General features: G+C 37.2%; 1 protein-coding gene across 1 annotated transcript; it reads left to right on the top strand.

The window, feature by feature from the left end:
* The first annotated feature begins 749 nt into the window (after positions 1–749).
* Positions 750–23,544, top strand: LOC122060812 (small glutamine-rich tetratricopeptide repeat-containing protein-like). Its single transcript, XM_042623912.1, has 10 exons — positions 750–989; positions 4,717–4,991; positions 10,862–10,892; positions 12,863–12,999; positions 14,333–14,399; positions 14,749–14,848; positions 20,455–20,618; positions 21,874–21,920; positions 22,073–22,123; positions 22,880–23,544. Exons 1-10 carry the CDS (start codon positions 917–919, stop codon positions 23,279–23,281), a joined length of 1,347 nt encoding a protein of 448 aa, XP_042479846.1. The 5' UTR covers positions 750–916; the 3' UTR covers positions 23,282–23,544.
* The last annotated feature ends 21 nt before the right edge of the window (positions 23,545–23,565 follow it).

Genomic DNA, 23,565 nt, shown 5'->3' with positions numbered 1-23,565 from the left:
GTTTTCTAACAGTTAAAAATAACGGTAAAAGTTTTTTTTTTTTTAATGGTAAATACAAGGGTGTAACACACTAACACATAATAGGAACGGAAAACCAAAATCAAAATCTCCATTTCAAATAAACCAAAACATTGGTTGGATTTTGATTTTGAAGAATGAAACTTCATTAGGTTTGGTCTCGGTTTCGACTAAAAGAGTCATTTTGAACCTAATAAAATTGAATTGAATCAAACAAAATATAACTTGTATAAACCCAACTAAACAAAACCTAAACAATATTAAACCTTGCAATCACTTGTCTTGTTGGCTTGCGTGAAATTATCAATTATAGGTTTGATTCATTTGAAACATTAGGATCTATCGAACATCTTAGCTTAACGCACATTGGATTGTTGGGAGGACTCAAACATGCGTGTTTGAGTGCCCATTGAAGAAACCCTAGGATCAGAAGGATCAGATTGTCCAAAATCGGGATCAGTCAACCAACTATGCTTCGAATTCACCGGTTTGATCAATTCGATTCTGATTTCAAAACAGTGTTATCAACTTTATTTGTTTTACTTATTTCCACTTAAATCGAATTTGAACAGATTTTTTTTTTTTTGGGTGGAATTTGACCAGAATAAAACCGAACCAATTCGATTAAAGTCTGATTTAATGATATGAAAAGTATTTGGGTTTGTTTATACATAATTTATCTTGAACCGAAAAATCGAACCAAAACTTTTAGTTTTCTTACGAAACTCGGACACCGTTTACACAGCGGTGGAAGAAAAGATTCTGTACAAGTACAATCTTCCCCTCCCCGTTCATCCGGTTGCGAAGGAAGGGAGAGAACCAACTGACCAAAGAGAGACTGGTTTCTGCGTTACTGAAGCTAAGCTATACGATCTCTTATTCTCATCCTGTCTTCGAAATGGCGAACTTGAAGACGGACTCTCCCACCTCTCGTCGCATCGTGCTTGCGTTTCTAGATTTCTTGAAGTCAGGTTTGTTTCTCTTTCATTTCGTTACTTTATGTTCATTTCCTTCTGCTTTTTTCCCTCATCTCGTTTGTTCGTGAAATTAATCACTGTATATGGTTCTATTTTGATGTTTTTAGTTTGAATTTTCCTTGGAATTGTCTCGTTCTCTCTGAATTTTAGTTTGTAATGTTTTGCTGTCTTTCTGGTTTATTAAACTGTTTAAATTTTTTTTTCCTGAGAGATACTTTATCAAAATTTGGACCGTGTCTTCGTTTTTGAGGATCTGGAGATCAATATCTATCATTCAGGGAAAAAGGTGATCTTTTTCTTTGTAGAAGTGTTAGTTTTTGGTTGAATTCAATTATCGTCTCTTCTTTCTCCTCGTTTCTTTTATGAGATTATCACTGTGTATTCCTTCGATTTTGAAGCTTTTGAGCTTCATTTTATTGTTGGTATTCCCATAATTCTCCCTGAATTTAGTTTGTAACGCTACTGGTCTCTTTCTGGTTTGTTAATGGTTGAACTCTTCAGGTTGTTTATTTGTCGAGATTTGAATCATATTTTAATTTGAAGGTTCCAGAGATTGGCATCTCTCATGCATATAAAGGAAAAAATGATCTTTTTCTAATTTTTTTTTTTTTGTTGGGTTGAGTTCAGTTATCGTTCTTCTCTCTCCTCATTTTTATGAGCTGATCACTGTTTATTCGGTTCTATGTTGATGAGCTTGAATTCTTTGGAATTTCCTTATTTCTTTTTTTATTCAGTTTTTAGTGGGTGTGAGTCTGTTTTGTTAATGAGTTGCAGCTTTTCTAGGAGTTTATTTAACACAATTTGTGGTGTATTTTAGTTTCGAGGTTCTGAAGATCAGTATGTATCATACATTGGGGAAAACATTGATCTTTCTCTGTATGCAAGTTTTAGTTTCTGGTTGAATTCATTTGTCATTGTTTATTTTCCTTGTTCTTGATGAACTGCTTACTTTGCATTTGGTCCTATTTTTGTTTTGCAAGTTTGAATTCTGTTCCAAATTGTTTTCATTCACTCTGACTTCAATTTGTAATGCTTCTTGTATAATTGATAAGAATGGTTTTTTCATGGGTTGAACTTTTTTTTAGAATTTCTTTATCCTTTTGAATCATTTTTTAGTTTTAAGCCTTTTGGAGATCAGCATCTATCATGCATTAGGAAAAGGTAGAACTTTCTTATGTTTAGAAGTGTTAATTTTTTTGTTGATTTTAATTTTTTGTTTCTCTCTCTCTCTCTCTCTCTCTCTCTCTCTGTGATAACTAAACATTTGGTTTCATTTTGATTTTCCCTAAGCTTTAGTTCTGTTTGAAATTGTTGTCATTCCATATGAACTCAATTTGTAATGCTTTGAATTTGGACTGTAGTTTAGTTTTTGAGGTTTTGAAGAAATATCTTCCATGTGCTGAGTGAAGAGGTTGTTCTTTTCTATATATAGAATTGTCAGTTTTTGGTTGAAAGGGTGCTTCTTTGTTTTGTTTGGTGAAAGAGTGTGGAGTTGAAACTAGTTTGATTATTTGTAGCGCAAAATGTTTGGTGTTTGCATGATCTGCAGTCCAATCTATGCATGAGCCATGAAGTTTATAACAAATTTAATTCGATATGGTTTATCATTGTATTCCTTTTTTTATACAATTTTTGGTTATTATTAAATGTTTGGGGTTTGAGAGCAAGATCAAATTTGAATATTTACTGCCTAGGAATTAACTAGTCAATGCTTTGCCTTGAGAGGGACAAATGCTTGGAAAACCTTGTCTTTGATATTTGTCGGCTAAACCTTTGTGTAAACATTTTTATTTACTCTGATAAGGTTAAAACTCTTAATTTGGATGTCAATTAAAAGTTTCCCAATCCAAAGTGTTGAGCACCAGAAATGGAAACTTGAGGATAGTGTTGTCTCGTTCTATTAAGGGATGGATATTTTCTGAACTTTTAAGAATAAAATGATGAAGTACTACTGCAAATCATTGAGGTGTGCAAGAAATATCTGAAGTTAGAGTATTGATTTGGTGGTGGAAGATCTTTTGATGAGTTCCAGTTCTCTTTTTAATCCCACTCCTCTGCCTCTTTATATTTTTGGTAATAAGACCATCATAGAAAGAGAACAAATCTACCGAAATCTACAACCCCCCCCCCCCCCACAAAAAAAAAAAAAAAAAAAAAAAAGAAATAGAAAAAAAAGGGTAGACAGATCAAGGTCCCACCGCTTTCTCTCTCTCTCTTCCTGGCAGCTTTGATGTGCCTTAATTGGAAGTTTTCCTGCCCAGAAAAATGCTACGAGATAAACAAAATAAAATGTCATGTAGCATTTTCTAATCATTATTAAAGAGTCGCAGTTGCTAAAGCTTAAGCCTTAGGGAGAGAGCAATTTTTTATAACAACTTTGTGTTTGAGGTGTTGCTCCATCATAAATTGCCTTATTGTAAAAGGGAAAAGAATTCTGTTCATCATCTGAGTACCTTCGTTTTTTTAAAGAATTTATCAGGACAAAAGTGAAAAGAAAAGGTTGATGTAGCAGTGCCAGATTTTGGAAATGAAAAGTGATCACTGAATGTTGGAACTCTATGAAGCTGCATGATTAACCACCTATCTTTTTTGGATAGGGGGGTAAAAAAACTTGTCTACCCACAGTCATATAGAATTTTGATCTATTTGGGTAGCAGTTATTAATTATTTTTATGATTTAAAATTATTAACAAACATTAACAAATAAAAAGAAATTTGTATCTCTAAATTCTGCAAATTCTTTGTTTCGGTTTTCATTGAATCAAACTTATTGTGTCCACATTAGATTTTGCGCCTACATCCATACTCATGTAACACTTTCTTTTTGTTCACCGTGTTGCTCTTTCTTTTTTCTCCTTTTGGTAAATCAAATCCATTATATGTTGAACTAACGAACCAACAAATCTAGGATGTGAAGATAGAGTGTGGAACTGTTGATGGGTTTATAGTTTCTCTTATATATTAGATAACATGCATTTGCTAGCTTTTCACATCAGTATTACAATCTATCTGATATTCAAAGTTCAAACGGATATAAATAGGGGAATGATGGAATGTTCAAGATTCCACCTGCACCGTTCCCAATTTTGGCTAACGATTGTTTCTTATGCTGCAGTGATCCTTTATCGAGGATTTAAAGAATGTGGGGGAGTTGTGCTTTGATGCTAATTGAGAGTCTATGAGTTGGGATCATGACTCTGCTGAGAACCTGCTCTCCCCTAAATATATATATATATATATATTGAGTTTTGGGTGCAGAATAATAAACTCGTATGTTATTGGCTTCTTGAAAACCTCTTTGTGAACAATCTAGTAGAAGTCCTAATGGAAATTATTTTGCATGTTATACCTTCAGATTTTCTCTCAAAACTGCTTGTACCCTTGATAAGGAGAATATGATTTCCTGATAAATAATTTTGAATACCATAGAAATGATTTTTTCTGATTTTTCATTTACTTATTATCTTTTGAATAAACATGAGGGTGTTTCATATATATGTATATATATTGACACTTTTTCTAAGGAAAAAGGGAGCATTATTAGTAAATAAGACCTCAATAAAGCAGCACTATCTATATTATATTTTGTTACCAATGATGGAGTATGTATTGATGTCCATTTTGGTATGCAAGAATATATTCTTTTTTATCCCATCTATGTATTACTTACTGAAGCCGCTAATGATTCCTCTTTTGATGTTGGTTGTGTCCCTTTGAACAGTTGAACCTACACCTGGTGTTGATGTTGAAGCACTTGAGGTTGCTACGGAGTGTTTGGAGGAGGTTTTTAAGCTCAGTCAATCTTCTGTTGACGATCAGATAGAACCAGGTTTCTTGGTTGCTTTATTCCATTCGCTGGATAAAAAGAAACATATAACCAAATCTGATCTGGTTCATGGAGAAGTCTCATTGGAAATGGGCGCACCAAGCACATCGTCATCAGACTCATCACAGAATGCTGCTGATGGAAGCACTGCAGAGGCACCAAAACCACTAGTTATTTCTTCCCGGACCAACTTTATATGGTTTTTTTTCACCTTTGTTTCAAGATATTGTCAGTCTTCTGTATTTTTGTGATGCATTTCTAAATTATTGCTGCATTATTTGTTTTTCTGATAATATACCTTCTTTGATTCAGATTTAGTAGATCTAGTTTTAAGCTAATAGGCTGCAGGGTGCTCTAAAAGGGATGTTTGTTGCAATAATTGTCAACGGAGCATCTAAGCATTCTCTTATAACTCAATATGAAAAGAAAAGAGAAAGTAAGGAGAAAGTAAAGTAGAAGTGATGGGGACATCAAGACGTACAGCAGAAGAAAGAAGAAGACTCAACCTTCTTTGTGGTTGGAGGATTAGAAGAAGGAAGAAGAAGAAAGAGGAAGAAGGGAAGGCTCGATCCAGCCTTTCCAGCGCTGGATCGAGTCCTCTCCTTCCAAATTTTGCCAAGATTGTGTGGCCCCCACCAAATCTGATAGTTTAGTAGTTTTATTTCCTAGGATCTTGTTTATTTGAGTCTTTAAGTTAATTAGGAAACTAAGTAATTATCCTATTGATTTATTTTTAGAATGTTTCTTTGTTTATGAAATAGCATTCCTAGAATAATCTTTTCTTTTTAGTAATTAGTCTCTTATTTATGTAAGGCCATTGGCCAAAGTTCTAATTCAATGAATGAAGATTATTGAAGGCAAAACAGCCCCCCAAATCCCCCTACGAATTCTCTCTCGCTGCCCTCTCCCTCTTATCATCTCTTATGGCTCTCTCTCCCATTCTCCTTCTCCCTTTCTCGACCTTCACCCCTCTCTTTTCTGTTTTCTGTCTTCCCTGTAGCTGCTGCCCTATTGCAGAAATTGTTCACCATCATTAGAGATCATCTCCATCGAGAAAACCCCCAGCTGGGTTGCTGCTGGAACTTCTCTAACAATTGGGACTATTGTTCTTTGTTAAGTAGGGTGGGCTACAACTCTTTATCTTGGAGGACCTCGAGTTCTTCTTTCCTCCTCAGACTTCAGACAATAAGGAAGTAAGTAAAGAACCCCTCCTGTTCTACATTCATTGGCCTCCCATTACCTCCATTAGTCCCCACTGAAATCTGAACGTCTACCCTTTTTTTTTTTTTTTTTAAGCCAATACTTATTGTTTTCTTTAGAGAAACTTCTGTTGTTTTACCTTTCATTAGTTGGTTGATTTTGGGCATTGTTTGGTTTGCTTAGTTTGCTTAATGTCTTGATAGACTCGTGCTTAACTTAACACATAGTTGCTGCCATGTTCCCTACCCCATATTCCCATCTGAAACTTGAGTGAGTTTATGTGCTTTTATGCTTAGACGATTATTGTTCATTGCTACATTATTCATTAATCTCACTTTACTTGCATGTCAATCTTGTTTGCTGAGCTTCCCTTACCCTGCCCAATCTATGCCCCTTGAGTCTACCCTACTTGGCTAGTTAACCTTATAGGAAACCTAGTCACCTAGGAACCCCCTACATCAAGAAGGCTTTATAATTCTGTTCCATGGTGGATACCATTTTCCTCTGGTTCGAAATGAGTTTGAGACCAGTCCATGACTTCTGTTGTTTGTTACGTTGGTTTTTTTTCTGTTAGAAAAAATTGATTGCCACATTCAATGACTACATACAATTAATCGTGGAAATGAAGAGGAATCACTTTTTGGATAATAATTTCTTCATGTTATTTTTCTTATTTTATGAGACTTCTCTGAGCTGAAAGAAATTTTTTATTAAATTTTAATGGAAAAATGTGAACTCTTTGAAGTATTCAAATCTGGTACTGCAGTTGATAGGTCCACTGTATTTACGCTCTAGATCAGTTTCAGCTGATCCACTTCCAATCCTTGGGATTAATGTTGGAATAGATTTGAACAATCAAACCAGACCCAAACAACAGAAACTTGTAGACCAAAGAACAACCAAAACCAGCCTCAAATTTATATCAGAAATCAGACTTCAAATAACAGTCCAGAAATACTATCGATCTCAATGAACAGTGATACAGAGAACAAACAGTACAGCAGTAGCTGTTAGAATTAAACCACAGACTGAATAAGATTACTAACAGATTCAAGTTAATCGAATACACGATCTGCAGTCCAGGAATCAGCAGCAATACCAACAGAAATATCAATTTCAGAAAATAGAAGCTACAGGCCACTAGAAGAGAAAAATGTGGAGATTTTGATTATTTCAATAATGGCTGCACAGAAATAGCTCAAACTTGGATCGATCCTCAATGGGGTATGGAAGAACAATCAACAGAATTTTAAAGTAAACCGACAACTGGAACTAACCCCAACAGTAAAGGCCGATGGACTCTGTTTCAGGAATTCTGCAGAATTTCTGGGCAGAAACTTAAAAGAGTAAATACATGATTTGTCGTGTCAGTAATAGCTTGAATATAGACTGTAAAGAAGAGAAGAAAACACACGAAGAATCCTCCTGGACTTCACGCCGCAAGGAGTCGCTTGGATCAGACACCAAACCCTTCTTCCTTAATCAAACACAAGGAGCAGCCATGGAAACCAGCGGCAGCAGCAGACAAGAGTCTTTTTTTTTTTGTTAAACATAAATCGTGGGCTGTAGTATGCCCTCCTCTTTATTTATAAAAATGATGGGGAAGATTACAAATAATAGTAACTCAGATTTTAGAAACTAACAAAGACTGAGTTACTAAAAACTAGTTACATGAAGTTATTAAAACTGAAACTGTAAAAAGGAAACTAGATCTGAAACTGAAATTAGAAACTACTTAGGACATGACTTAGAAACTAAATATATGGCTAAATTAGCAACTAAATAACATCTAATATCACCCCATCACTAGCCCAAATCGTGGGTTAAGACCAGATCCGGTCGACCAAGTCAGCCACTTGGGTCGACCTTCTTGGTCCTTCTCGTGTAGACCTTTGTTGGTGCTGCATCAGGGATACTTTAGTGCGATTGACGAAGTAATTCTCAATTATTATTATTATTATTATTGTTATTATTATTATTGTAGTCTTGTTGTTGTTGTTGTTGTCGTTGTTATGAAGATGATGTTGTAGTCTTGTTACATTTTGTGATTATTCTTTTTTTGTTGTGCTTGAATATCGAACGAAAGAATACTTCTTGTCTCTCAATTTGGATCAGGGATCTGGCTGGATGCAACCCCACCCCTTGCAAAGAATCTCGGGTTTAAAAGGAAAAAAATGAATATATCTGATTTAGAGCAGGAATAAGTATATTTCTTCTTCAACCCCCTCTGTTATCCCCAATGGCCTTTGTAACAAGTGTATCCCTCCCTCCTTGTTTGCCTCCCTTCATTCTATCCCCTCTGAAGAGGAGATCCTCTCGGATGTCCTCTCTCACAAAGCTAATCAGGCCTCCAGTCCGGATGGCTTTAGTATGAGTTTCTTCTCCTTTTGTTGGGATATTATCAAACATGACCTTGTTTTGGCTCTCCGTAGCTTCTTCCTCAACCCTTGTCTGGTTAAAGGTATCAACCAATCATTCCTTTCCCTCATCCCCAAGAAAGAAGGTGTCTCCTCTCTCTCCGACTTTCATCCTATCTCCCTTTGTAACCTTCTATTTAAATTCATTGCTAAAGGTCTTGAAAATCATCTCAAGTTGGTGGTAGATTCCCTTAGTCAATGACAATCAATTGGCTTTCATCTTTGGTAGAAGTATTTTTGACAACATTGTTCTTTGCAATGAGTTTTTCAGAGGCTTTGACCGCCACTCTTACCCTCAACCGCTATCATGAAGACATTCATGAAGCTCTCGATTTGTCTTGGGATTTCATTGGCAATGTTTTGCATAAAATGTCCTTTCCCTTGCCTTCATCAATTGGATCTACCATCGTATTTCCTCTCTTTGTTTCCTTGTTCTCATCAATGGTAACCCTGCTGGTTTCTTCGCCTCCTTAGCTAGGATTCGTCAAGGCTGTCCCCTCGTCCTATAATATATCTTCACCTTGGCCCTTAAAGTGCTCTTCAGAAGCCTCCAGTCTAGTATGGACCGGCGCCTCATCTCTCCCATGCCAAAATGCGAGGCCCTCAAGCTCTCCTCTTGGCCTTTACTAATGATCTAATGATCTTCTCCAAAGCTAATACTGCCTCGGTTGATTCAATTTTTTACTGTTTGTGCCAGTTTGAAAGCATGTCTAGCCTCCACATTAACTATTCCAAATCTCTCCTTTTCCTAGTTGAAGTCCTTGAGGTAGTTAAGGCTGGTCTGATAGATAGATTCTTCTCTTTGGGCACTCTTCCAATTTAGTATTTGGGCTTACCTTTGATTCCATCCAGGGCTTACCATTGCTCCCCAATTTTGGCTCTCTTGCGTAAGAGGCTCCAGTTTTGGAAGGTCAAGTTGCTTTCCTATGCCACCAATCTTGAGTGGATCAAATTTGTGCTCCAGTCATCTTACATTTTTTGTGTCTATCAGTCCATCATTTTGAAGTTGGAGTCCCTCATGCATGCCTTCCTTTATGAGGGGTGTGGATCCTCCATTTTCTCAGCCCTAATCAGTTTGTGCTCTGTCTGCCTCTCTATTGTTGAAGGTAGCCTTGGCTTGAGAAGGATCAAATGAGTCAATTATGCTGGCATTCTTAAGCTTATTTGGAAGATTGCGGCTAGGTGAAGAGCATTTGGGTCAACGGGGTCTATTCTGACTCCTCTATAATGATTCTATTTGGACTGTTTCTCTTCACACAGATGCATCCTGGGTTTGGAGAGAGATTCTGCAACTCAGTTCTCTTGTAATTGGGACTATCTCTTCCCAGATTGATGATGGTTCTTCTACTAGATTTTGGTTAGACCACTGGCACTCTTTCGTAGTCCTTTTTCATTTGGTTGGTGACAATACTATTTACAGGTCTGGTTTTAATAGTTTGGATTTGGTCTCGGACATCATTTGGTTTGAGGAGTGCCCCCGCCCCCCCTTCCTCCTCCCTGTCCGCCATTTGGGACACTCTCCCAACACCAAAGGTCCTCTGGTGTCGTCGGCTTCTTCTACACGGCTGTTTAGTGTCATGTCTACCTAGGATCTTATTAGGGGTCAGGGGAGTAGTGTGGTATGGTTCAAATGGTGCAACCCCCCCCCCCCCCCCCCAAATATCACAGCTTCCCTGTTTGGAGAGCTTTCACCTGCTGTCTCCAAACACAATCTTTTCTCATTGGGCGGCGGCTTTCTGTCCCTCCTAGCTGCTGCCTCTGTTGGAATGCTTCTGAGTGGATTACCTATTCTTTGGCTGCCCATTCTCATCCTCTGTTTGGAAAGGTCTTCTTTCTAAGTGTTGGCCCAGTGGAAGAAGAATCCTGTCTTTTGCGATGTTGGTGAGTAAGCTGGCTTTCGGTGCTGCTATCCACCACACCTGGTTCGAGCACAACCTCTGTAGATTGACCTCCAAGTCCAGATCATTTCACCAGATTTGGACTCCATCCTCTTCGAAGTTAAAGGCAAGATTGATGCTGCCCCCTCTATGTTTGCATACACCCCTAGAAATAGGCTAATTGTTGATTCTTGGGATCTATCCCCTTCTATTATTCAGGCTCTTGCTTCCCCTCTGTAAAGGCAAGGCCTTGTAATTTGTGTTTTCTTTGCTTTTCCTTCTCTTGGTAATGAAATTATTTATTAAAAAAATAAATAAAATTCCCAGACCTGGCTCACTAGTTATTAGGTTCATCTTCTGACCTAGAAGTAAGATCCTGCCCCTCCCCCTCCTCCCTGGCAGGATGATTGATCATGTTTCAAGTTGATGAGAGTGCCTTATGATTGCATGAATTTGGTTTTCTTGATGATTCTGAGGTTGGTTTGTGCTATCTTAAGTCTTAACTCTTATTTCTGTCTTTGCTTCATGCTGGCCTTCTTAATTCAGAGTGAGAGTTGGAACAGAGAACAATCTTCAGGTAGGATTTTATTCTGTCACATCATATTGTTTTAGCTTGTGCAATTTTTGGATTCATCTTTTGTTGTTATTATATCATGCTCACTGATTTATTTTTTATGAGAACAAATTTTCTTGACCCCCCCCCCCCCACCCCAACCCAAAAAAAAAAAATGAAGAATAGAAAGGTAAATTTACGTCATGTTTGAACAAAGGACGGACCAAAGCTTGTTATGCTTTTTATAAATTTACCCTTGAAATAAGATTAGGGCATTGTCTTCAAAGTAGAGACCTCCTTTTTCTGTATTTTCTCATTTTTAGGCTCAATAAGTCCATTCCCTACTTACTGCAATGCAGTGCATTTCTTTGACTCTCTCTGTCCCTCCTCATCCACCTCTTTGAAGGATAAAAGCAGTATGGGCTGATCTATTGGGTTTTTGGAATGGTTTTTGAAGTGGAGTAGACACGCCATAGGTTGCATACTGGCCATGATCTGGTTAACCATGTGGATTGTTCAATAACTTGAAAAAACTATTTGGTCCGAACAACATTCTTTAAGTCCCTAGTTATAGAATATGTCTATTGAATTATCTTCGGAATGTGGTTGTGGGTTTCCCAATTATCAATAAAAATTGAGTGAACAGAGTTATATCTATAACAAAGGATGCGGGGAGTGCTGTGGGCGGTGTTTCAACCACTACCCCGGAAATTTCATCCGCAGGCATAGATCAAGAGAGGAAAAGAAAGGGCAAGATTCACAGAATAATAGCAATACTAACAGATTAAGTAGACGAAGTTTGGAGGCAGAACCTGCGAAGCACAAAGCTCATGAGGTTAGGAAGGCGGTTCAGCACGAGGTCAATCACTAGAAGTTTCTATACCACCAGAGAAGAGAGGGGACGCCATGGTTGGCCACGAGGAATTAGACCTGTTCAATATATTAACCAAAATAATGAGACTTTCTACATTACAGAAGTCATGTTTGAGCCGACATGAACAAAAATGTATGGAAATTGTTGACAAATTGATCGAAATCATGCTTGTGGAAACAAAATAGGTGCATCTTTAAGAGCACAGTACCTCTACAAGCAAAAGTGTTGGTACCCAAGTGGCAGTCATGAGCATCTTTTGGAAGGACGATTTGCATACTGTATGATATCAGAAATTAGGTCCAACTCACTCTTGACACTTCACAAAACAAATATAGATGTGCTACATCTTTTTTTATTTTCTAGGCAAAGAACTGATATGTTGGCTGTATGTGAGCTCCTTTGCTTATGGTGGTTGACATTAAAAACCTAAGAATGGAAGTGGTGAAGGATCCGTATACCGTATTGTATAATTTAGATTGACCCTATATGTCAAATTTACAGTGGATCAGTCTGAGATGTGACCAATTATCCAAAAGATTAGTTCCTTATCTGACTGGTTTCACAGAGTGAGAGTACTCTGCTTCGGAAGCTTTTATGGATGTGAAAACTTGGCTGGAGCACCTAATGAGCTACACAAACAAGACTTTAGAAACACTGTTTCCTTTCTAAGATTTCTGTCTTTCTGTTGATCATCTCTAATTGACCAAAGGAAGTCTGGTAGGAGCACGTGTTTAGGCCCAATGAGAAGCTGATATCTAGGTCCACTGGGAATCCCGAACAGAAAAGATCAGGGCCATTTGGCAGACCACTGTGCTGATATCACCAGCACTAACACAGTTAAAAAGAGTGAAAATGTAAAAGGAAAAAAAGAGATGATCACACAAGTTCCTTATCATTCAGAGTCTCAGACTCAACTATTCGCATGAGCTGTGTGGATTTGAAATTTGAGATTGCTTTGGGAATAATTGATGATTGGTTTTAATGATTATACTTAATCATATGTTGCATATTGAATATCATCATTATCATTATTACCACTAGTATAATAGTATTTATTGTTTCTTCGTTTCTCAAGTTATTGGTAGTGGTACTTACAAAAAAAAAAAAATGCAATTGGCAGGGCTTTCAAAAGATAATCTTTTTGGCCAATTTATTAGTGCACTTGAGAAATTTGATTTTTTTAAGACCGGACCTGATGGGAAGGATGACCTGGCCCGCCTGGATAAAGCAGCAAATTTGTTTCATGGTGCTCTTGAGGTATTATTTTTACTACTCTTAGTTTCTTTGTCTGGTAACCCATGTTCTTATCATTAAGAAAAAAAATATATTCTGTTTGAAAAAATGGTAATACACTTCCAAGTGTGTAACATTTGTGTAGAAGGTTGGTGCTTTTCATTGAAATCACAAGAGTATTTTGTTAAGTCGAATTGCCAACCTCATGCTAAATGAATTGGAAAAGGGGTCATGTATTTCCTTTGACCCAATTGTGGATACCCAAATAGATAGTGAAGAAGATCATAGGCACCTATTAATGAGGTATGAAAGGAAATGACCAGTAGAAAGGGCCTTTTGCCTGAAAGAGATTTAAGTGAAGGCTAATTTTGTTGGTACGGATGTTATAACAAATGCATCTATCACAGTGATCTTGGGGATGTCAATGGGCCTTTCCAGGTGTCAACCTGTTCAACTCTAGAAGGAGAAGAGGCTATAGAGGTTAAGAGATTATAGACTGGGCAGAGATCAAAGGGGAAAGACCACAGCTCAATAATTTTACAAGTTCAGTTTGCTTTTTGTTGGCTCCCTTCAGCTTTTGTTTTTCTCTTTGTTATGGGCTTTACTTTATTGCCAGGCTCTCAGAAGATGCTTGATGCTGGTCATATATGGGTTTGGATTTGGTGTGACTGAGGTGGCTTTTGAGTGGGGCAGGTGATTTCGTCTTGTTTTATTGGAAGGGACAGGAGTTGAACTACTTTTCTGGTGGGGTGGTACTTGTGGGTTTTCCATCATGGGGCTTTGGCATGTGGCAAAGGATTCCCTCTTCTTTTGCAGAATGCTGCTCCATTTGAGTTGTCCATCTCTTGTACTTTGGCTAAATTTTCGTTTTTCTTATAAGTATAATATGTTGCTCTTATAAGCATAATATTCAAATATTCAATTATTGCAAGCTGGTCAGCTTTTCAGAAGAACCCAATGTTGAGTAAACTGAATAGATTCTGTGTCTGAAATCTGGAAATATCGTTTATTTAAGTTGTCGTTGAGGCTCTATTTCCTTGAATTTCTAGAAAATGTGACTTTTGTAGGACCTTTTTCTGTGAAGTTGATAGCTCATAGCTAGGCTCATAGTACTGCCTTTTCTTGATCCGGCCCTTTCTTTGTTTTGCTGGATCTATTTCGAGTTTGAATGGAGACCACAGACTGTTTTTGGAGTTAAGGTGCTGAAAGCAAAGTTTCATCATATTTGAAATTGTATAAAGTTCTCTTGATATCCCAGTCCTCTTATCTTCTCTTTTTTATTTTTGTTGGTTTCCCTTTCTTTCTATACTCAACCTCCATGCAAGTTGCTTAACAAGAATCGGTCATATCCTATCAGGAAATTGAAAGATCTGGATGCCAGACAATAAATCAGAAGAACCTGGCAGAGATGCTCAAATCCCAAGGTAAATCTTATGTGTACATTCCAATATATGAGTTTTCAATGACTTGCTTTTGTCTTTTTAAGTTTCGTTTTGGCTATTTTATATCAATGATCGTCCATTATGAACTGCCTGATATTAGTGTCACCATGTTAGAACTCTTGTCGATTGGATCTTGTGACATAGTCAGAACCATCTTTGATGGACTATTGCTTTAACAGATCAGTCTGTATCTGTACTCCACATATGCATCATTATTATCTTTGGTCCCATTTGTCCTGTTGGTTCATGTAGCATGATGTTTGAAAACATACATTGCTATGTATTTGTATCGATTAGATTTTACTGTGTAAATATTTATTTTTCCTTCCAGGTAATAGGGCTATGCAGTCCAAGTTATACTCAGATGCCATTGAGTTGTATACTAGTGCCATCGCACTTTGTCAGAATAATGCTGTGTATTACTGCAACAGGTATGGTCTTTGGCTGACTCCTACATTTTTATATAATAGCAGGCATGTCAGTATTGTTAAGTGTTAATACTTGATATGAGAAATCTTCACTTTTCCTTCAACTTGTTTCTAGATACAATTTAATGTGTTAAGTCAAGTGGATTGTCATTATATTGCCAGTAGATGGTCCTATTGTCTATCATACTCAATGATCTACTACAAAATAATGACATTTGTGTTTATAGAACCTTTTTGTAATATTTAGGGGTATTAGATTGCCATAATGATAATTTTGTTTTTGAGCCCATAGTCAACCTTCCCTACCTAAAACATGGGGTCATATTTTTTATTCTTTCAGCTGAAGTCTGATGAAACGCAGACACACACAAACATATACACACATGCATAAAGGAAGACATACAGGGAGGTAGATAAATCTTGAGAACAAACGACCATATGAATTTGGAACCATTAGTTCTTGTACTAACAACCAATGGATTTTCTGCACCCCACTTGAAAATAATAAACATGCATTTGTTATACGCAACAAGTTATTAAATGAATTATGCAACCATTATCTTCTTATTTGTTAATTTTTTGAGGCTGGAGCATCTCATAAGTCTGACTAACTTTTCTTTACAAGTTTGGTTAACTCATCAGATTTAACATGGATAAGATGGTAGCTTGTAAGCTTGCCTTTTGTGCCTTCATCAACTATGTCTGGATGGACGGCCAATCTAGATCTTTTGACAAAATTTGGAATGCCATCTACTTTGATGTTAACTCTAAACTTGCTTCCCTTCCCCATGGTAGTGTTAAGGACTCCCCAAGGAACAAGCTTATTCTTATCTTCTGGTTCTTTCTTCTACTATCATTCTTTTTCCCTTCCCCCTAGTGCTAGCTTTGTTCCCACTTTGGTTTTGTGATTTTTTTTCTCTCCCTTCCCCTTGGGTTTGTCCTTTTTGCTTCAACTGGCTAATTGCCTCTCCCCCCCCCCCCTCTTTCTCCTTCCTTGTATAGGTTGACTTTCTCCGGAGTCCTGGTAATGAAATTACTTATTCACCAAAAAAAAAAAAAAAGATAGTAGCTTGTAGAATCTGAGACCTGTTTGACAAAGAGAAACTCTAGAAATCATTATTTGTGTTTTCTAACTATTTGTAAAATTAATTGTTGCGGAGATAAGAGACTTTGAATACATTTAGAATGGATCATAATCTTCAATAATAATGAATGTTAAATCAAGAAGTGCTTCAGGGTCAGTCTGTGCCATGCAGGGAATGGTCCCACATTGGTTATCCGGGACCCTAGAGTTGGGCCTATACACATGGTAGGTATCTCCACCCATGAGCTTAAGCTTTTAAGTAGGAATCTTCAACATGGTCTCAGTCTATCAGAGCGCCATCACTCAGTCCTTCCTATTGGTAACTGCAACTTGTTTGACACCAAAAAAGATGGGCAACATATGAGGGGGAGTGTGGGGAGTAGTCCCACATTGTTTAACCATGACTTCTGAGTTGGGCCTATACACATGGGAGTTATCTCCACCTATGAGCTTAAGCTTTTAAGTAGGAAGCTTCAATGACTTGAAGGTTCATGGGTTACTCTATCTTTTGTGAGCTTCTTGTGGTTGTAGGATGTGTAATGTGGTTGAAAGTTGATTGATAGCACTTGTTTTCTCTTATTAAGTTGTCTTCTTCTTCGATGTATGTGTGCAAAACTGCAAATGTGACTTTCATAGGATGGGCAGAGGGACTTTGGTTTTTCCCTTTTTTTGGGAGGGAGGGTCGGGCCTGAAGGGATGGTGTCAATTACCTTTTCTTATACTTTTCTTTATATTGTTATGATTTTATGTAAACCAACTTTTATCTCCAAAAGAATGATAAAAGGAATTTTGGTGAATGTGGAATTTCATAGCTCTTCGACAGATCACACTCTTAGAGATGGAAACATCACTTTTTCTTCATCCATGTTCTATGAACCTAGGATTAAAATATCCACCTCAAAGAGCATACCCATAAATCAATTTAAAGAGATGTATCTCGTGTACACATAAATATGTGGGAATGTTTTAGAGTTTAGACACAAAAGTGGTTGCCGGACTGCATTCTCGGCTACCTAGCTGACCTCTGAATTAAAATGTGCTATGTTTTGTAAGAAAACCACTTATCTTTGCCCTTTTCCCTCGTCAATGCTGCTGCCTTGCCAATTCTGCACGTGTGTCATCCATGGCCACTGGTATGAAAATATGAAACATCTCCCTTTCCTCTTACATGCCCTCAGGCCTCGTCCTTTCAATCTTATTACCTATGGCCATCAGTATTAATGCCGTTCGCTCCTTTTACCCTTCCCATTTCTTTGATTGTTCTCCTAGGAGTCTCTCTTCTGTGCAACAAAAAAGTTTGACAAAACAAATGGACATGTTACCCCTCACAATCAGAACCCCATAATTATTGAAAGGAAGGAGATTTATCTGCAGAAAAAAGAATTATTTTCCCTTGGAGTATATTTTAAGTGAAAAAGATTGCTTTAGACATAGGCAGATTGATTTTTTTTTTCTCTCTTCATTATGGAATTTGATGTGGGAAGTAATGTTTCATATACAAAAGTAGTAGCTAGAGCAGATTTCTGTGTGTATATATATATATATATATATATATATTTCTTTAAATCTGTATTGTTGTTGAATTGGTTTCTTTGGTCATGGATTATCTGTGCAATCATAATAATTGGTGAAGGGATACTTAGTACACTCGTGATCAGTCTGCTATTTTTGAATATCTTGGCTATTGAATGACATGGGATCTGGTTAGTATTTCCAGGGATTGAATCATCAATGTCCTAGATTAGGAGTGATCAATGCTTTCTTTTTTCTTTCTGGGGGTTTTCCATGAAACAGGTGAAAGAGTGACCCAGTCGTTTGAGGGTCCTATAGGCAGCTGACCTGATGGTCCTCGTAGGAGCTGGTCTGTTAGAAACTTGCTGACATCTCTAGGAAATGTACAGAAATACAGGAAAACCATATATCTCCGAAATATATTCTGTGCGCACTAGGTTAATGTTCCACAGAGATATTCTTCCTTCTCTTCTAGTTTCTGTTCTCCCTAAAATAAAAAAGAGGATCTAAAGTCTGTGATTATTGATCATAGGTTCCTGGATTCTGTAATCATTCCGGAGATCTATGAACTGTTGTTATGAATAATGTGCACAACCTTTTTTTTTGGGGGTGGGGGTCAGGGAAAGATTTAGAGAAATTAAAAATTTGCAAAACAATATGCACACAAAGCACCAAAACATAAGCAATTGTTGGTGGATATTGGACTGATACTCTTTATAACACCAATCTAATCATATGATATAATACTAAATGGTTTTTTTTTTCCCATTGGAATTTTTATTGTTGCTTTGCTGGTAAGAACTCTTAGCTCTGCATCGTGTATCAGGTATTGGATTAATATTTTTATTCCTTGCTACAGGCATGCAAATGTAATGACACAAAGATAAACGGTTCCATTGAGTCTTACAGATATTGATGCCCCCTCCTCTTTTATTATTTTTATAGGCAACAAGAAAAGGAAAATGGATCCACCCCACATTCCTCCCGATTTACTTTACTTGATTTATGAGTAGAAAAAAGGTACCCTGTCTACATCTGTGATAGAAGGGCCATAGATAGGGAGATCTAGAAACATTGTCAGTTACCTTCAGGATGCATTCTAATCTCAATTTTTTGGAAAAAAATTCAGGATCCAAGCCAGTTGTCAAGTATTGGTATCAGTCAGCTTATGAGAAAAATAGTTTTGAGAAATATCTCGGAGATGTATCAAAGAGACGCAAGATATGCTAAATATATGCATGGATAAGTTTATGATATATACAAAGTACTATTTTGAAGCATAATACACGATAAATAAGCAATATTATGATTTATTATATATAATCATTAGAATATAGTACTATGAGCCAAGCTCATTCAAATATATACATATATATAGGGCGTACCTGGTGCACGAGGCTCCCAGATGTGCGAGGTCCGGGGGGTGCAAACTACGCAACCTTACCCCCCGAGAATCTCGAGAGGCTGTTATTTATTTATTTATTTTTTGCATTTTTTCAATGAAATCAGGTAAATAATATTCAGGGATTCTAAAAAGAAGGGGGGATTTTCAAAAAGGGAGGGGGGGGGACAAAGAAGCATTAGGGGGAGTAACATCATCGGGGGGAGCAATATGCAAGATAGAGGTAGGTAAGCCCTGGGAGACAACAATAAGCATGTTCCTTGGGGAGTCTAACAATAAGCCTCATGGCTTCCCCCTTTTCCCTTGTATATTCTTCTTCTTTTGCGGTAATGAATTTTTTATTCAAAAAAAAAAGATTCAGGGATTCTGAGAATATATTTAGAAAATTTAAATATAAAGATTTTGTGGAATTATATTTTTATATCTTCTTTTAGGGAGCTGGTCTGGTGGCCTGTATGACCATACGAATAGTTTATCCACCGTATGGTAGGAGGATTAGTTAGAGCCAAAATTTTATGTACAAAATAGTTCCCATGATTCCCTTATTATCTATTAAATTTTGTACTCAATCAAAATTGGTCATGTGACAAGATAAAGCTTTGAAGATTCATTGCATTTTGTAAAGAATAGATGGCTACAAATAAAAAGAGAAGATACCAATACATAGGGTTTAAGTGATAAGTTTTGATGTGAAAATTGGCATGTGGCCAATCTAGAGTATGCCCTTCCTATTCAACGGTCAGATTTTCCAAATTATCCTTTCATGTGGCACATTAGGTGGTTAGTAGACTGGGCACAAGAACCCTTACCATTTTGTATTATTAAGGTAAACAATATGAAGGAGGAAAGAGGGGGAGTAACATGAGGTTGGGTCGAGGACTTCTCCCACTCTGCTGCTACTTGCAGAAATATTGTCAAATGTTAATGGTTGCAGAATTTATCTGATTATAGAGAATAAGTGGAGACTTTTCAATTTACGAAACTTGAATATCTGCATTTATGCTAAAATTTTCACGTGCCTTACTCCATTATTTGTTTCCATTCAATGGACATTTTAATTGTTCTTTTCCTTAACGAATTAACTATAATTTTTTGATTAAATAAGGATGGGAAAATCCAGTTACCCAGAAACTATACAAGTGAAACTTCATCTGGAAAAAAAGGGGCCTACCCAGTGCACGAGGCTCCCTCCACTGCGGAGTCTGGGGATGGTGATAATGTATGTAGCCTTACCCTTGCTTCGCAGAGAGATTTTCCCAACTCGAACCTGTGACCACAAGGTCGCAATGGAGAAACCATATGGGTGAAAATTTATCTGGCTAATGCCAAAATGGCACCAATACAAAACGGGAATGACATTTCCAAGTTTTTCCATTTGAGCTGAAAATTCAACTTTGCGTCTTTATAGATCATGGTTTGCATTATTACTTGTTAGCATTAAGCCTCATGCATTCTTTTTCAAAAAGAATTCTGTATAGATGTTATTGAATTCACCCTAATCCGTTGTTTAATTTATTAGTTAGTTTCCATGTTAGAGTTCATGAATTTTGTTATTTAATTTTCTTGAAGTTATGGCCCTTGAGTGACTTAATAGTAGCGCATGGTTAACAGGGCAGCTGCTTACACAGAGATCAAAAAATGTACTGAAGCAATCACAGATTGTCTAAAATCCATTGAAATTGACCCAACTTACATCAAGGCATACAGTCGCCTGGGCCTGGCTTACTATGCACGAGGGAATTATAATGATGCTATCAACAAAGGATTTAAGAAAGGTTAGTATGAAATCAATAACATTGCTTGTTTTCATGTTGTATGGTATCAATGTTTGGGATCCATGAGTAGGTTGTGGAACTAAAGATCCAGGTCAGACCTGAATCTGCATTCGATCTCTGATCTCACCTGCTTCATTATTGGGGGGAAAAAAAAAACAGATGAATAATTTGGAAATGACACTTGAAAATAAATTGGTAAACATGAAATGGTTAAATTCGTTGATCTTGTAAGTAGTCAAAAGATATGGGGAAGGACAAAAGCTAGTCCTAGTAGTGATGGGTCAAAAAATCGTAGGGCCACAGCACATGTCCCCATAAAAAAGAGAAGGTTCAATTTATTCCAATTCTATTGAGAAGAATTTTAAACCAACAGCAAAATTCTAGCATTCTCCCTGTAAAAAATATTTTATTAATTGTTGGGTGGAGGGGAGAGACAAACTTAATTAAGGAAAAAAAAAGATGTTTGGGAAGGAAATTACAACTGGCTAACCAGGCATCAAGCCATGTATTGTGTATTCAACAACTACCTGCATTTCCAGTGTCGGAAAAACCTCGTCAATGTGAAGCATAGTCTATTTGCTGAACCAGATAGGACCCCATCAAATGCATTAAGGTAAGCCGGTCTAATATACTACGCAGTAGATTGAACACTGTCCAACCAGCTGCTTTGGTGTTGATGGGTCAATGCCTAAACTGCTGAAGGATTATCTTAAAGAAAGGACATCAAAACTACCACCGTAATCCAATTATTAATTTAGTATGAGAAGTATGCATGGCATTTTTTCTTCACTAACCGTGTTAAACTTTTAATATCAAAATGCTAAGCATTATTACTAGAACGTTTGATCACTTCAAAACTATGTTAATACTCAACACACAGATGGTGAAATTTAATAAATATTATGTCATTTGTCACCTATACTGTAACTTGTATTAGGAAGTCGAAAATCGTAGGAATTCTGACTAAGGGGCATTTCTTATGTCCTTTTGATTCTTAGAACCATATTAACACACAAGGAGGAAGTAATGAAGGTTGCTTTATCATGTTCAATTGCTGATGAAGTTTTACAGGGTGGCAAAGAGCTTGTTTTCCAAGTAAAATAGTGCATTACAAAGAGGAAGTCTGAAACTCAGAAATCATTGTGGTTGATAATTTTTAAAATCTCCCACAGCATCTGGAGATTGCTATTTTTTTTGTTTGTTTAGAAATTGAGACAGATTGAACAGTTCCTAATATATGATCTCATTTCTGCAGCCTTACAATTGGATCCAAATAATGAATCCATCAAAGAAAATATCCGGGTTTGTTCATGCCTTTCTTTTCCTATCATCATCATCTTCATAATTTATGTTTACTGCTAATACTACTACTAGTAATTGGCGTTTCTAGCTTACTCCCCCTCCCTCCCAGGGTATTGCAAAATTTGGTCTTCATTATTTGCAAATTTTAATAGGTGGCTGAACAAAAATTAAAGGATGAGATGCAAAGGACGTATCATGAGCAGGTATTTAGTTTTCCAATTATATTTATTCTCACAACATATGTTTACCTTGTTTGATACCATGGACAACCGACAAACACTATAAGAAATAATCCTATTTCTGTGAAAAATAATCATGCTTGTCATCCTTGTGGGTAGTCACTAGATTCCATACAACCATTCCATAAACCTGGGATTGAGTCTTTTTGTATATCTCTTGCACATTGCCTCTGGCCTGGTAATGCCTGCCTGCCTCTCCTGACCCAATCCTCCACCAACCCCCAAATGAAGAGGAGATATCTGCCAAGAGTTTTGATGTACTTTGCATACATTCATTTTATCTTCTTGATAGATGAAACTAAGTTGTTGCGCTCTCCAAATAGCATAACCTGTTTACTGTAAATCAATGTTTTTAAACTCGGATGGAAGTCAGATTTTCTTACTAGACAGTTGACTTAACACTATCATGATTAAAGGGCGGCAACCATCTAACCTTAGGTCTATCTGAGAACTGCTGTAAATGAATAGAAGTTTATATCCCAACTATCCAAAATTCAATTTTTATTTAGTGCTCTACGGGGGAAAACTGGCACTTATAAGAATTGTAAGTTGTATCTTGGTAAGACCACACATTAATATTCTGGCATGAATATGTCTACCTGCTTTACAATTACTGAATGTCATCCTTTGTAGGTGTCTTTTCTGTTGTTGCATGATTTGTTTGGTTATCTTCCGCAAACTTCATCGGTACCAATGATACTCTTTTCCTTGCTTAAGCAGGCTGACGGCTCAACATGGCATAATCAGCACGGTTCATGGAACTATGGCCCACCACCTGCTCAATGGGAGTCAATGAACCATGGGCCACCTCCAACATTCACAGCTCCGGCTTTTAATCCTGCTAATTTGGCTAGTATGCTCATGAATTTAGCTGCAAATGCATACCAGGGACAGAGCCCGCAGGCTCAAAACAATCCACATGATGCAAGTGCCAGGGAGGACCAGGAAGGGATGAATGAACCAGGAATAAGAATAGACGGGAACATTTCTCTGAATTTTGGAGAGAATGAGTTACCTGCGGAGTTATCAGGGGCCTGGGCTAATGTCATGGATGTGTTATCAGGAGCAACAAGACATGATCGTACACAAGGCAACATGAATGATGGATCAGCACCAAACTGATATATAAGTATACATAGTTTATGCAGTGTGTAGAAGAACTACATAGACGATATTACGCTTTCCATTTGTTGATATCCCCACCCCTTTGTTTTAGTAATCAATATTCATAGTATCAACTTCATCCTTTCTGGAGATGGACATAAACACTCTCACATTGTCCATGGTTGGTGATCGAGAGGTCTTAACCTTAATGTTTTGATGCACTTGTGAACGAGAAGAATTGGTGATCGAGAGGTCTTACCCTTGATGTTTTCATGGGGCCACATCAACCTTTCTCCCTATCG

This window comes from Macadamia integrifolia, chromosome 2 (genome assembly GCF_013358625.1).
Source record: "Macadamia integrifolia cultivar HAES 741 chromosome 2, SCU_Mint_v3, whole genome shotgun sequence".
NCBI classification, from domain to species: domain Eukaryota; kingdom Viridiplantae; phylum Streptophyta; class Magnoliopsida; order Proteales; family Proteaceae; genus Macadamia; species Macadamia integrifolia.
Note: the sequence above shows the minus strand (reverse complement) of the source record. Positions and strands in the feature narration are given on the sequence as shown.